Below are 14,272 nucleotides of genomic sequence, written 5' to 3' on the forward strand. Positions count from 1 at the left end.
ATGTAATGGTGACCATTGAGGAAATATTGCACAATTTGTTTACAGAATTATTTTTTAGAGTTTTAGTATAGTAATGATTATTTGTGCATTTGTTATTATGTTTAAGTTTGCGGCTATTTACGTATAACATATTTAATTGTGAATTTACTTCGTCATCAGGTTTGTATGAATGATTTATTATTGTTTTTGGATATCGTGTCATGAATTTGTTTACCAAATAATATTGATTTTATAACAAATTGGGGATTTTTGCAGGGAATATTATATTTTTATGTCTTTATTAACATCACCTGGTTACAGTCTTGCAGAATTAGTATGTAATTCGTTTGTTATGACTGTTAAAGTCATGAAATGATGAAGATAAGCGTTACTCATAAGATTGTTTGGGTTATATAGTCAAATTAACGTCCTAGTCGGTATCTAGTGTTACCTACTTATCGTAGATATCTGTCTACCCTTTTAGTTTCGCACTTTTTAGTTTATCAATTGAATAACCAACTCTATAGTTTGACTATTGCTAATATGGAAAATGAGCCCCATGTCCCCTGCATTGTCTCTTATGTTTATATTATGTAATAGTGAAGGCTAAGCCAAGTTAGTTAGGGTTACCTGCATACTGCAAATCTACAGCTGGATACTGACGCTCATATTACTGGCACTCATAAATAACATAATCAAATTGTTTGGGTGCTTCGAATCATATTTATTCTTGTTTTGCAATGCTTATTGCTCAGCTTCTATCAATGCTGTGTGATGGCCTAAACAGAATTACATACATTTAGAGCCCCCGCAGACCACAGACTTTTTATCGGCCGATAGTTTAGTCGGGTTGGCTTGCTAGTACGCACACCGAGCCAACTAAACAGTTTAGTCGGTGATGAGTGCGCAAACTATCCAACAGTCTGCCGACTAGTTTCTAACCAACTGGTGAAAGGAGTGGTCGCACCGCACAATGAAAATTAATAAAACATTGCATAGAAATGTTATTATTGCTCTCATACACCGGAGAAGGAAAATTAAAAAGAGAGCCCGAGAGTATTGGGTGCATCATATCTTTAGTGATAGATTATTAAATGGAAAATTTTACACTTTGCATTCCAAATTACTCGATTATTAAAGTGCAGGGCGTTTTTCGACTTCCTCGATCAAAGTTACGATCGAAGATTCCGAAATAAGTGACTGAGAATTGGGCGACGTCATTTTACAAAACACGCGCGACCGACCGACCATTCGCTGTCAAAGCTCGGAGCGAACTGAACTATCGGCTTAGTCGGTCGACTAAAAAATCGTTATGTGTGCGCGTGTGGTAGGGAGCCAATACTGATTATACGGTCGGCCGATAGTTTGCCGACAGTTTAGTTTGAATTGAATCGGGAAGCCCATCAAACTTGTTTATCGGCCGATACCAAATCGCCATAGTGTGCGCACTTGCTTACATCTGCGTACTGATTAAGAGCCCGACCAAACTATCGGCCGATAAAAAGTCTGTGGTCTGCGGGGGCTCTTATTATTCAGAAACATTCCTCATTGCTTTGACTTGAAAGAATACTTGTTATAAGATATTCCAACTCCCTTCATTAACCGACTTCCCAAAAAGGAGGAAGTTCTCAATTCGTCGGGATCTTTATTTTTTATTTTAGATTATAAGAATCACCAAACTATAGAAAACTGACAACATTATTTATAGTAATTAAATCTAATATTGAATAAACACGCACAGAGTAACTTCAATAAATATGGCTTTAGTTGTCTAGTGCCTAGGGTTTATTGACTTTCACAAATAAGATTGTTAATACATCATAATATTAACATTAGGATGGCCGTTAAAAAGTGTTGCATTGACAACTGTAAGTCATGTTCAACAAGAAAGGAGGACAGAGGTGTCACATACCACAAGTTTCCCAAAAACATTGCATTACGTGACATTTGGATAACTGTAACACATTACAAACACACAGACACAGAGTTGCCTCAGTATGTGTGCTCACGCCACTTCTGTAAAAATGATTTTCAAAGTTTCAAGGATTCTAAATACAAATTGAGAACAGGTACTCAGTAGAACGTCCTATTGCTTGATGGGTTATGTTGTATCAGTGGTTTCAGTTCATTATTTTTAATTTTTTCATTGTCCTCACTAAGTTTTGGTTTCATGTTTTCTGTATTGAATGGTAGTTTTGGCTGTTTTATGAGCACCCTGGTAGCTGCGGGTCAGTTTATAGTTCATTTAATTTGCTAACACAGTAATTTTGCTAAAAACTCTGCAACATTGAATGTTAAACTTCTTTTTAGTTAGATAATGTGGCTTAGTATTCAGTCTCCTTGTTTTTCTGTCACACTATTTGTCATTGCTGTCATTAAACAAAAAATCTATTTTTCAATAAGATTTGGATGTATGAATGTTTTATAAGTTTATCTTGCAGGATCTTGCATGATAAAGATATTTCCTAATAAGAGTAATATTACCATTTGTATATTGCAGAGGCAGTTCCTTCAATATTTCCATGGGATACTGACACTGATGAGGATACCAGAGATATGGATGACATGGATGATATAAGTGCTCCAGTGGAGGGGTTCAGCAAGGACTGTGAAATAGAGAATGTGGATGCTATCAAGAAGTTTATTGAGGCACAAGAGAAAGAGATCCAGGACCAGAAAGATGCTGATTTACTGATAAGCGAGAAAGTTAAAGATGAAGACATTAGGGAACCAGCAATGTTGGAACCAATGAACACAGTGGCACACACAGACAGCGGCTTGATGAATATGATACTCAGTGAGTCTGATGTAGACATGTCTAAAAAGAAAGATGTAAAATGTAAGCCAATTTATAATCCTATTGACAAAGGTGAGCATGATAAACTGCAATTTAATATATAATGTCTAAGAATTCAGGATCAATAAATAGTCAATTTTATTTTTTACGAAACTGGTAATTTAACTAATAACCACTGAAAGCAACATACATTTTGTTTTTTTTTGGTTTTGATGATAAAATATCAATATTATTTCATAGGAACCGGCAGCATGGCACTCTCCATTGGTTCTAAAGTTGAGGCCAAGGACTTCAGCGGTGAATGGCATCCAGCAGAAATAGTTGAAGTGGACTATGAAGACATGGAGGTGCTTGTACGCTATGAAATTGATAGCAAAAGGTATGTACCAAATAATTAGGTATACATAAAAAATAATATGTATAAAAAAAACAATTTAATATTCTTATCACAACTTATAAAAAGCATTTTAAAAGCAATAACCAGAGCCAAAACATATTTTTGTAAAATTCATTTCTTATTTGCATAAAAACTTTTTTATCAACCTTTTTATTGCTGGCTGCATAGAATATAATTTGACAGTCAGTTTAAAAACTATGCAGGTTCTTATACGATTGCGTCATTAATTTTTATGTGAATAAAATAAAATAATTTCAATGTCTTTTACTTATAATACACGGAATAAAACATTGCGCGAGGGCCGCAGGTAATATATTTCTATTCTTTGATCCATATTTAATTTACCATCACATTTATTTTTGCGTGGCTTTGATTTTTGTTTATTTTCTTTTGTTGTTGCTTGTAGTGAAAGAGAATGTGTATTTTAAGTATTGTTGACCATTGTTTTTAAATATCCAACATTTCTTAAATCTATTAAAACCAGTATAACCAGTTTCATTCTTTAAAAAAAGGAAAAAAAATCCTTATATATTTTGTGCCAATGTGTACCTACAATTCGAAATGCTCAAACAAAAAAAAATGGCGGTCACTAACCATCCCAAAAAACAATTGCAGACATGACGAATGGATAAGCGTGAGTAGTCCCCGCTTGCGACCGATCAGTACCACTCAGTCTAGTACTAGTAGCGTTACATCCGTAAGCACGGTAAAACCCGGACCCAGTTCTGAAGAATCTCTCACGGACTCCTTACCCATAGCGAGTCTTAAGGAAGAAGTAAAAGAGGTGAAGACAGAAGATAAGCCTAAGCTAAGCTTCGAAGTGGGCGAGCGATGCCTCGCGAGGTGGCGCGATAATAGGCGGTTTATTGCTACCATTCTTAATGATTTGGGTGATGGTGAGTGGTTACAAGTAATTGTGTTATAATTATGGTCTCTTTAGTTTTTTTTTGTTTTGAATGCCGTTACTAAGATATCGCACATTGACGATCGAAGCAAATTCTTTCAATCGAAGTTGTTCAATAACTACGCTGCACTTTGAGTTCAGGGACGCGACCATTATTTTTTTGTACAGAAATAAATATTATGTTTTAAATATTTATTTTCCTTTTTTTTCGACAGGCAATTTTGAGATATTATTCGATGACGGTTGCCATTGGACTTGCAATACTTCGCGGCTGTATAAACTGCGCTCGAACAAGAGCGAATCTGGCGGGACTCCCGACTCTTATGGGGCCGGACCTAGCAACGTCAGTCCACAAACAAACACACAGTACCCAGCTTTCCATACACATCTCTTCGACCCTACAAGGGATTACCTAGGTTCGAAAAGCGAACGCCGCGAAATGAAACGCAAACTAAACATAAAGGAAATATTCAATATAGGTCAGAAACGGCCAAAGAAGCAGAAAACTGTGCAAGAAAAGACGGTTGTTGAAAGGAAACCCAGGGTTATGAAGAAGAAGCGAGAGAGGGTCGTCAAGTTGAAGCTTGAGAGTGAAATTAAGGCCGAGATTAAGACTGAACCACCGGGTGAGTACTCCTCAGTACATTATAAATTTACTAGCTTCCGCAAGTACTTATCAAATTGGAACACTAATACTTGAATGCGCTGCTTGTATTCAAGCAAGCTAACAGGAGGAGTTTGTTTGTAACAAACTCCTCAGCTTTAAAAATATATAAGCTTTTCTGAAAAAAATATTAATATTTCTGAAATAAATATCATGTTCCATTCTTTTGTTTTCAGCCGCAGATGCCGTCGCGTCAATCATTGGTACTCTAAGCAAAGAGGAAGAGGTGCCTCTAGAAGAAGTTAAGAGAGATGAGAAGATAAAGGAAGAACAAGTTGAGGCAATAACGGAAGAGAAGAACCCGGCGGCCGACGTTATACAGAAAGACGAAGTTACCGAAGTAACTGAACCTATAGCATCTAAAGGCGAGGTTAGAGATAACGATCTTATTCAACTGGAAGACCTGAGAGGAGAATTGGACCCGGTAAGTGAAGTGTTTATTCGCATTAAGAATGTACCTATTAGCACTCATGTAAACTTGTGTTTCTTTTTAAAGCCTGCCCCTGAAAAGGAGAAAGTAAGTTAAGCTCTAAGTTCAATTTACAGTCAAAGTAATTAAAGCGCAATTTTGTTAATTGTTTCCACATTTATTAGGTTCTAGAGGAAGAGGTGATACTGGAACAGTTTGACAAACCAGATGACGTAAAACACGAGGAAGTTATCGACAGAATTAAGGAGGCTATCATCAAGTTAGAGGATGGCTTGAACCAAGTCGAACGTGTTAGCTCGCCTAAAATAGAATCGAAACCAGAAATTGAACCTACAATCACAACACCTGAAGTTGCCACAGAAGAACCAATTCCAGAAGCAACAGTGGAAAGTCAAAATTCAAGCTTTGAAAGTCAAAATACAACAGTCGCAAACGATGAGACGAAGAAACTAACAAAAGTGAAGAAGGGTAAGAAACTTCGCTTGCTGCGTGAGAAGAAGGTGAAGAAACAAGTTGAGAAGGTGAAGAATGAGCTAGAGTTAGTGAGGAAGCAAGTAGATGAGATGAGGCAGCAGATGTTGAATCGTCAGCAGTTGGGAACTGGGGCTGTGATGCCCGAGAGTTTCCTGTTGCCCGGGGAGTGGTGCTGCAAGTGGGTGAACGGACAGCCAGTGGGGACGGTCAGCGAGATTGAGTGTGAGGTTAAAGTTGATGCCAGTGGAAAACCACCTTTGCCCAGGAGGAGTGTGCAGGTAACTTATACATTCTTCTTATTTTTGATAGGATCACTTTTGAGTTTAAACTTGTGAAATAATTGTGGCACTACGAATAATTGGGCTTGCTTTTTGGTCCAGGGAGTTTTCAATTATTTATTAATGAAATGAAATTGATTGTTGTTTCTTGTAATGAATATTTTTGGTGTTCAAGGTTGAAGACAAGAGACTGCCTCCAGGCTGGACGAAACACATGGTGCGCAGGAGTTTCGGTCATTCAGCTGGCAAGTGGGATGTCGTGCTAGTTAGGTAAGTTGTGAACTGTTAAAATAACTAAGATTTTTTTCAAAAGCATTTCCTACAGCCAAAAAAATATTATTTTTCTAAATCTTTAGTCCAGACAACCGGCGTTTCCACACCAAGAACGAGATGCGATTATATTTGGAGAACAACCCATCACTCGTAGAGGAGGGCTATGAACATTGTCTCTCGGACTTCGGCGTGCACTTGAAGCTAGCTCGTCGGATGGGCTGGATCTCGCAGTCGGCAGATGGGGCCCCGCTACCGGCCGGCACCTTGAGCAGCACTTCGCCCCTCGTCAAACGAAGAAAGCTAAGCCTTAAGAGGAACGATGCTAGAAGACCCAGGATCAAGATTAAGAAGATTAAGGTCCCTAGAGTGAAACATGTGTGTGTCTTTTTATTTTTTTAGAAAAAAGGCAATTTTGATTCGGTCTTCATAGAAATACTTTTTTTTGCTTCAGGATGTGGCTGGTGGTGATGGAGTTCCCTCCACGAGTGTTCCAGTGACTGATGGTTTGACACCTAGTGAAGTACCAGCTGAAGTTCCACCTTTAGAAGATGGATATGGTATGTGCTGACTACACTTTTTTTGTACTAGATGAACAAAAACGAATAAAATTTGACCCTGCAACTTCTTACTTTTACAGTATATGTTGGTTCACTAAAAGTCCAAATAATCGAGAACCTACTCCGCTGTCCGGCCGAGGGCTGCTTCAAAAACTTCCGAAACAACACTTTACTACAGATGCACATCAAACACTACCATAGAGAACTTAGGAAGATGTTGGGAGCCACACCCAAAGTTCTAGACCTCGCCTACGCAAGGACCATGCCTTTAGAGACCGATACACCTAAAAAAGAAGACAGCAAGATCATCAAAGTGAAAATACCCAGACCTCCAAAACGGGAAGAACCCAAACAAGAAATAAAGGAAGTTAATACTGAATTGCAAGTGGACACTACACCAATTACACCCGTTAAAGAAGTTGAGGGCCCACTTGTTCCTAGAAGCCAAGACTCACCCAAGCTCCGTCAAGCATTGATCAACAAACCGGTGAAGCGTCCCCGGGTGTTACTGCCAGTGAGGCGTCCGGACCCAGAGCCGGTCTTGCCAGAACCTTTTAATGAGGACATAGATGTTGAAGACACGGATTTACCTGAACCAGTGATGGAGATCCCACCTTTGGACATTCCTCTAGACTTCGAAAGTGCCATATCGACACATACAGTGACTAAACCTGTGGATAAAAAGCGAAAAGAGAAACGAAGGTTTGCTCTTGCTGCTAAAAGACCGGTAAGCGAAGAGGAGTTTGGGGATGACTGGTTCGGAATGAATTCTGACGTAGACACTCGGTCTAGTTTCCCAAGGTCTGGTACTCCGGATTCGAAGGTCGATGAAAGGTCGCGAGCAGCACCCGTGTCGTCGGAGTCTAATGAGGACAATAAGGACTCAAACAATTATATGTTTAATGAGAGTAAGTTGTTTTTATAACTTGTTATTTTTGATATGTTTTTTTTTCACTGAAATTAATTTTATTGCAAAAGTTATCTTTCCCATGCCTTCAGCATTTTTTTTCCTAGCTTATATATAAGTTAAATATCTATTTTTATTTGTTCAGATGGCGAGCGTATAAAGATCGTCCACATGAAGCGTGAAGAGATCATCAACTGCCACTGCGGGTTCCGCGAGGAGGACGGTCTGATGGTGCAGTGCGAGCTGTGTCTGTGCTGGCAGCACGCGCTCTGCCATAACATACAGCGAGAATGCGATGTTAGTATACTGCTCGTCAAAGAACTTATTTCAGATCAACTTTCAACCACATAAACTGGTGATACCTAAGAATATTTTTGTGCAAGGACAGCTCCAGGATTTCAATAAGTTTGGCATGAATTACACTTTGTTCTATAAAAAAATGTTTTTTATGAGTATGCCAGAACAACGAGGATCTTCCAGATTTTTATTTACCAGAGTTTGGTTCTGACTTGTTGAGTATTTTACTTCAGCGCTGTAATAGCAATTTTGATCCAATTTCAACCAATTTCTCCAAAAACTATTAAGTGTTCTCCTATTTACCATTTTTTCTTTCTATTAACAAAAATACCACCTATTCTATCTTCAGGTCCCAGAAAAATACACATGCAGTATTTGTCTAAACCCCCGTCGTGGTCGTCGCTCGCAACGCTTCCTGCACGATCAGGATCGCATGTACGAAGGCCTCCTGCCGGCTGGCAAACCGTGCGAATCACTACGTCGCTCGCACGAGCTGGCCGGCAACCTGCTGAGGATTGAGGATGCTCTGCATGCCTTGAGAGTCAAGTATTATGTGGCTACGTGAGTATGGGTTTTATTGATTTACATACTTTTTGTTATATACTCATACTTAATTGAATATTCTCAAGCTGCACCCTTAGTGGGAGGAGTCATGAAGAAAGAAAGACTCCTTTGTTTTATCCTACTAATATAAGAAATTTGAAAGTTTGTATGTATGGAAGTTGGTTGGTTCTTTCATGATGAATGGATTTTGATGAAACTTTATGGGCATTTTTTTATGCATGTCTTAAAGTAGATCCTTTGTGACCTGGGTGAAACCACATCCAGAAGCTAGTATAGTAAAAATAAATTTTATGCAATGCCTTATTTTCACTTTTACAGTAAAAAGGACCATCCAAAACTCTACCTATGGGCCAAAGACTGGGAACAAGTCGAAATTCAATATACTCAAGAGAAGCTGAACTCTGACTACTCGGACCTGAACATAATGATCAACAGCGTGGACAAGGAGAACCAGCCGGTGCAGCCCGGGGAGGTGCGGGACATGCCCATGCATATACAGACCCCGCCCTCTGAGGAACAGGAACAAGAAAGGTATGGATTGGGAACTCATATATTTTAGGACTGACCTCTAAGTTTTTCTCTTGATTGAATAGATTACGTATTGTGATTGATAAAATCAAAGTCTAGAGATAGAAGCGGAAACATTTTTTTCTATAGTTCACGCTAAACCTAATGGCACATGTGGCCCATACCGCTCATGCGCTTTCTTTAACCCACTGACGCCTTAAATGATTTCTGTTCTCTGTGATTGATTAGCATTGGTTATATCACGTATTATATTATTACCCTTTAGGTATACACAGCGAGATGGTCAGCTAGGTTCCCAGTCACTCCTAAGTGGGCTGCTATCAAGCCCGGGCGACGCGTCGCTCGACCTGCCCATTAGTACGTCGGAATTGGAGCGCCTCGCACAGTCAGTACAAGGTATGTCGCTAATATTGGAACATTTGTATGAGGATATAAACGTGCGTAATTTTAGTTATATTTCTCACTCTATTAGGATAAAAAATTACATTTTCATCATTCCTTGGTAGCCAGCTACGGTAACAAAATTCAGTTCGGTTCATCTATTTTGCCTTGAGTGTATTGGTTTTTATTTATGTACAAATGTAATACAACACAGAGCAAGAGGTGCAGCGGGCGCTGGTGGTGGCGCCGCAGCCGGAGCCGCCGATAGAGAACGCGGCGTGTCGGCGCCAGCTGCTCAAGCATCTGCAGCGCTGCCAGGCGCTCATCGACGCCCGGCTCGACTCCATCGAGGCACAAGTTGCAGGTGGGTTATTGAACTATATCGTCAAACTTCGCTACAAAGTCAAAATTCTGAGCATAAGTCTCGAGTTCTGAGGAAGTATACTCATCCCGCACCTCGCATCATCCGATGATCAAACATTTTCCATGACGACAAAAAGTTTGGAGACACCTAAAGGATTAAAATCTTGGTTTTGTTAAATAACGTCATTGCATTAGTGAGTTATCATAAAATAATGTGTCATTGTTTTATATTTTGCGGCAAATAAGGGCCCTTCTATAATATTAGTCAAGTATCTAACAAATCCCTTGCTTGAGTAAAAAGTTGGATTTATTTCATCAATTCCATTTCAGAATTGGAATCTCAAGACCCGTCGTTCGAGGATGACGAGACAGCGGAATTCTTCCCGCGCACCAAACAGACAGTACAGATGCTGATGCGTGATCTGGAGACCATGGAGGAGTTGGGAGTCATCACCTAAACGTGTACCATACTTGTAGGCGAAGCCATTATATGTGATAAGCTTTAAACTATATGTTCTACGATTTAATATGTGAATGTTATTCAAAAGTCATATGGATTTAATCAATATGTATTTGTGAATATTTAAAGATTTCTTGTGCGCCATGTATTCTAATAATGTTTTACAAGTTGTGCATGACTTTTGTGATTATAATGAAACAGTGACTTCTAGCGTTTACCTTGGTTGAGTTTGCATAAATGTACCAAAGTGTAAATAAACAAATATAACAGAATTTTGTGTTTAATTTTGAGGCTCTCTTACAAAAAAATGTGAACCAGATGATATACATACTGTTGAAATGGGAAGTAAATAAAATTAATCGTAACCATTTTCAAAATTTTATTACCTTACAATATAGAATACAAAAGCAGGATCAGCCCTCATAGAACTTGGGTAGCTGGTCTCCCAGAATGACAGAGCGTTCAACACCAGCTTCCGTAATGACTCCCAGCCTTACCACACCTCCTGATGACCCATCACGAAGGATGGCCAGAGTCAGTGTGTTGGTGACAAACTTGATAGCTTCCTCCTTGCTCATGTTGGGCTTGAAGTTGGCATCTACGTAACCATATACATAGGTTGAACCAGAGCCTCCAATGGAGACTGCTTGACGCTGCACCATACCACCAATTGGGACTGAGTAGATTTGTCCTGTACAATGAAAAAACAAACAACATTAATGACTATTCAGCTGGTGTAAAAGTTCTAAGAGAGCTCTAATTAAAAAATTGAAATCTATGGCATACTGTGCTGTGCTATCTATATCCTCATAATAATATGCAGGTCTTTGTTCTCCATAAGTACTATGGTATGCAATTCATTATTTGTAAAAAATTCAAATTCAAATTCATTGTCATCTTTACCTCCATTCTTCTTATCCCAACCGGCAACCAGGATACCAGCAACCAGAGAGTCACGGTAGTTGTAGCAGAGCTCACGGAATATGGCAGCTGCCGTGTGAACTAGTGGGGGCTCACCAAGCTCCATCTTGTGGAAATCTGGAATTAATACATGTCATTCTGTAGTTTCTAATAGGGACTTCATGAGTTGTATTGTGCTGAGTACTGGTGAAGTGGTAGCAAGGACTATTACAAATAAGCTTTTAGAATACTATGAATAAAGTTTTGTTGTTTACTTTCTTGCAATTAAGTTTCAATAGTTTCCATGTTCTTTGTGTCATAGCAGTTTTAACACATCATTGTTACGTCAAGAGAAAACTGGACAAAAAACACAACTTTTGCTTTAACATTTTGAGTAATACAGTCAACAAAAGCTTCATTTAAGAGACACCAACAAAAGGAGAACTACTCACTCAAATGATAAGTAACGATATCAGCAATAGCTTGAGTATCAGCGGCCGATCCTGATCTGCAGCAGTAAATATGATCAGTGATCCTCGTCAGCTTGTCCGTTACTCTGTTCGCGATGTACGCGCCCGTGGTCGTGCGGGAGTCGGCGCCGATCACCACACCGCCATTGAACTCGCAAGCCATGATAGAGGTTCCGGTACTATGAGGAGCGTTCATCCATTCCATGGTCGGATCTCCGTAAGCGTTCACTACTGACGCCGCCATGTTCTGAAATACGTTTAGATTGAGTAATTAGCAGTGTTGATGTAGTTTTTATGATGATGAACGATGATAGCGTGTATTTTTAATAGGACTTTCGATTGTTTGTTGTAGCGTTAATTCGTAAAGGTTATGCTTGGGAGATTCTAATTATTTGACTATAAAGGTAAAAGGTGGTATTGGGATATTGTTACTTGTTAATACTTACATTATTTTGCAGTAAAAGTTGAATTAAATAGCTAAAACAATTTTTGAAAGTCACGGTTTGACTGCGGCGAATTGTTGATTGTCAATGTCAAAATTGGAACGTCATCGAAAACATCTACTCATCCATTCCGTTACGAAACACGCATTTTTTCAACTGCGTGTCACGTAATTGTGTCTTAATTTATAAATATTGAATAAAACTAGGCCAAAGAAAACAAATTAATTATTAAAAAAATAGTGTATGTACTAACTTGTAGCAAAAATAAAATGTTACCTGTGTCACTTATCCCTGCAGAATCAATAACGATAGCATCATATTCACGATATCATATACTTCACGTGAAACGAAACGCTGTTAGAAATACGTTCCATTTTAAGCAAAGTTTTTCCTTATTAGATCTGTTGAAAATAAATCAAATTAATTCATAGTTTGTTTGAGTATGCGCAGAGGCGGATTCAGCCCTCAAAAAAGATTCTGGGCGCATCCACTGGATATGGTTGAAACTTCAATACATTTATTCATTAGGCGAATGGGGTGTACATTATGCTTAGTTCATAAGTAAGTCCTTAAGGAAGTATAATGGTTATAGAGAAAGAACTACAGGGAATACATAAGGGTAGTGAATAAGGAAGTAAAGAGAGGTAGTACCGTAACATAACAGAGTAGATACTTAAAGGAGTATGTAGTGGGAGTACCTACATAACAGAAAATTATGGAGGGTACATGCGGGTGCAGTGCACATAGGGAAGTGCATAAGGAAGTAGATGAGGGAGTTTATAGCTGTAAGCTTGGAAACTAAGAATATTGTAGGCACCTATGATAAAAAATGAATAAAAGTATGTACCGAATAAAATACAAACAAGCTTTGTTTCGACTGATCCCCGCGGTTGTTACCTACTTAGCCGCATTTACCTAAAAATACCATACTTTCTTACATAAGTTCGCAGTATTGAAAAGAAAATGATCATTCCACCATAGGATACTACAGGAGAAGATTTTTTAAAGTCTTCCTTTAATAAACATGAACGGAAAAGTTCTCACAGGCTCTCATTGATGATTTAAGAACTAGTCCGCTGCCCACTTTCGATACACTTAGGTACCTACCTAAAAATAATTATAATCTTTGTAGGGAAAACCTGAGATAGCTTACAGTTCTGACTTTGCTTGTAATTCTGACGGTCAGAATTCCTTTACAGAATGTGTGTCAGAATCTGTTTGACATCTAATATTCTAATTTGATAGGACTCTTGAGGATTCCTAAATAGAAAATATGCCCAACAATACCTACGTATTTACGCAAAATATCGATGGATGGAGCAGGACATTTGCAAACATTGTTCAACTAACAAAAAGAAAATGCATCGTCATCAGCGTGGGTGTCCTCCACTCATTAGCACCCCTTGTCCCACTAAAAAGAATTAAAAAAAAAAATTCGCTACGCGCCATTTTGTACGTCATCCCAAAAACGATGTTTATTTAAAAGTTATAAAAGACTATCCGCTATTGAAAACGCACGACGTTTATGATAAATCATCTTTTTATTCGACGTTTTCATTCAAAAAGAATATCGAATTTATATTTATTCATGAAGTTTGCGATTCGCCACCGTTGTTCAATACGATAGCTCACGTCTTAAAAAATCCTTCTAATAAATAGTTGGAGCAACTAGTCATGATACTTGCTGACAGACATTTACAAAATATTGGGTTTTACTTTTTACTGTGGCTCCTTTTTAGAATTCAGAACGTGCTTGAATATTTTTTAATCAAGAGCAAATGCCTAAATGAAATAGGTACTTAATTAGCATTAAAAGCAAAATACTGCATTCGTACTATGTAAATGAATACCTACCTAGGAGCATGCACTATTAAGCTTTCATGGAGAATCTAAGTAGTTTTTCAAATATGTCTGCTAATAAAAGTATTTTTTCTATGTTCAGCTATAAAGCATCAAGACCACATCTTCGGCATAAGCACGCATTGCTCAGCAGCAATAAGTAGGCGTATTATTGAGGCCGCGGCGACCCCGCGCTTCGAAGTGCCTGTCAATCGCACTTGAATAATGACGCGTGCGGTGGCGACGTTTTGTTATTTATTTATTTATTTCACAAAGACTCCCCCGCGACCCCACAATGGCCAGATGTTGATATTTTTTTCTATATTACAATGTATTTTAAGTTTCGATAGGCATTGTCGCGTGATGC

At 38.5% G+C, this 14,272-nt stretch overlaps 2 protein-coding genes across 3 annotated transcripts; one reads left to right on the top strand and one right to left on the bottom strand.

Moving 5' to 3' along the window:
• Positions 1–10,525, top strand: LOC124638525 (PHD finger protein 20-like). Of its 2 annotated transcripts, none has more exons than XM_047175510.1 (17): positions 1–159; positions 2,480–2,848; positions 3,017–3,155; positions 3,789–4,069; positions 4,293–4,703; positions 4,918–5,165; positions 5,336–5,923; positions 6,099–6,193; positions 6,280–6,571; positions 6,648–6,753; positions 6,834–7,661; positions 7,806–7,957; positions 8,307–8,518; positions 8,840–9,052; positions 9,315–9,445; positions 9,645–9,794; positions 10,124–10,525. In XM_047175510.1, the coding sequence occupies exons 2-17, from the start codon at positions 2,536–2,538 to the stop codon at positions 10,249–10,251; spliced, it is 4,287 nt and encodes a 1,428-aa protein (XP_047031466.1). In that variant the 5' UTR covers positions 1–159; positions 2,480–2,535; the 3' UTR covers positions 10,252–10,525. The 2 variants fall into 2 exon arrangements, with proteins under 2 accessions (XP_047031466.1, XP_047031459.1); XM_047175503.1 differs by lacking the exon at positions 1–159 and adding an exon at positions 1,802–2,048.
• Positions 10,526–10,617: 92 nt separating this feature from the next.
• On the bottom strand, positions 10,618–12,207 carry LOC124638539 (proteasome subunit beta type-6). The gene is made up of 4 exons (XM_047175523.1): positions 12,070–12,207; positions 11,606–11,870; positions 11,157–11,291; positions 10,618–10,944 (listed from the first exon to the last, which is right to left on the bottom strand). Exons 2-4 carry the CDS (start codon positions 11,865–11,867, stop codon positions 10,667–10,669), a joined length of 675 nt encoding a protein of 224 aa, XP_047031479.1. The 5' UTR covers positions 11,868–11,870; positions 12,070–12,207; the 3' UTR covers positions 10,618–10,666.
• Between the last annotated feature and the right edge of the window lie 2,065 nt (positions 12,208–14,272).

Source organism: Helicoverpa zea, chromosome 2, assembly GCF_022581195.2.
Source record: "Helicoverpa zea isolate HzStark_Cry1AcR chromosome 2, ilHelZeax1.1, whole genome shotgun sequence".
Classification (NCBI taxonomy): domain Eukaryota; kingdom Metazoa; phylum Arthropoda; class Insecta; order Lepidoptera; family Noctuidae; genus Helicoverpa; species Helicoverpa zea.